Source organism: Myotis brandtii, unplaced genomic scaffold (assembly GCF_000412655.1).
Source record: "Myotis brandtii unplaced genomic scaffold, ASM41265v1 scaffold691, whole genome shotgun sequence".
Lineage (NCBI taxonomy): Eukaryota > Metazoa > Chordata > Mammalia > Chiroptera > Vespertilionidae > Myotis > Myotis brandtii.
In genome coordinates this window covers 333,344-334,093 of record NW_005370704.1, presented here as the reverse complement: position 1 = coordinate 334,093, position 750 = coordinate 333,344, and the positions used below count along the sequence as shown (strand labels likewise).

Sequence of the window (750 nt, the reverse complement as noted above, 5' to 3'; positions counted from 1 at the left end):
GGGGGCCGGGCCACCACGGCCTCAGGGCAATGCTGGCACCACGGGTGGGGCCACAGTGCCGCTCCCACAGGAGGTGTGGTGCCGGGGGATGTGCACCCAGGAGAGGTGCGGGACTCAGAGCCGCCCTGGCCGTGCAGGTGGGAGGGAGCGCCCGCACACTCACAGCCTGCTGCTCCCCGCTGGGCAGCACAGTGCCCGCCATCCGGAGGAACTGGACAGACATCTCCAGGACGGAGGCCATGTCCTCGCGCCGGCCGTCGAACCGGGGCAGGAGGGCCCGCAGGCGCTCACAGCTCAGGGAGATCCGCTTCCTGCTTCCGGACAAGCCAGATGCACCTGAGCCTGAGCCTGCCCTGAGCCCACATCCCCGGCCCCTGAGCCCGCATCCCAGCAGCAGCCAGGAGAGAGGCCTGCAGCCGCCAGCCCCTCCAGCAGCCGCGGGGGCAGGCGGAGGGAAGGACACAGGCGCCCGCCCCCAGGAGTCGAGTCCTTCAGGATCCGAGTCCAGGCTTCCCCAGCCCAGGTCCACCCTCCCTGCCCCGCGTGTGGGAGGCGCTGGGCCTGCAGGAGGCAGCCAAGCAATGACTCTCATCATCGATGTTTCTCTCTCCCTCTCCCTCTCCCTTCCTCTGAAATCAATAAGAAGGTGTATATATGCATTTGCAGAAAGATGCCCAGGCTCCAGGTCCAGAGGGGCTGCCTGTGGCCCCCCCACCCCCCGTGGGGACCTGCCACCGTCCTCTCCTGGGC

General features: G+C 68.7%; 1 protein-coding gene across 1 annotated transcript in view; it reads right to left on the bottom strand.

The window, feature by feature from the left end:
* SOHLH1 (spermatogenesis and oogenesis specific basic helix-loop-helix 1) overlaps positions 1–750 on the bottom strand; it is a 13,533-nt gene that overhangs the window by 3,130 nt on the left and 9,653 nt on the right. The window contains exon 3 of the mRNA XM_014529665.1: positions 164–311. Coding sequence (XP_014385151.1) covers positions 164–311 — 148 coding nt within the window. The remainder of the gene's footprint in view (positions 1–163; positions 312–750) is intronic.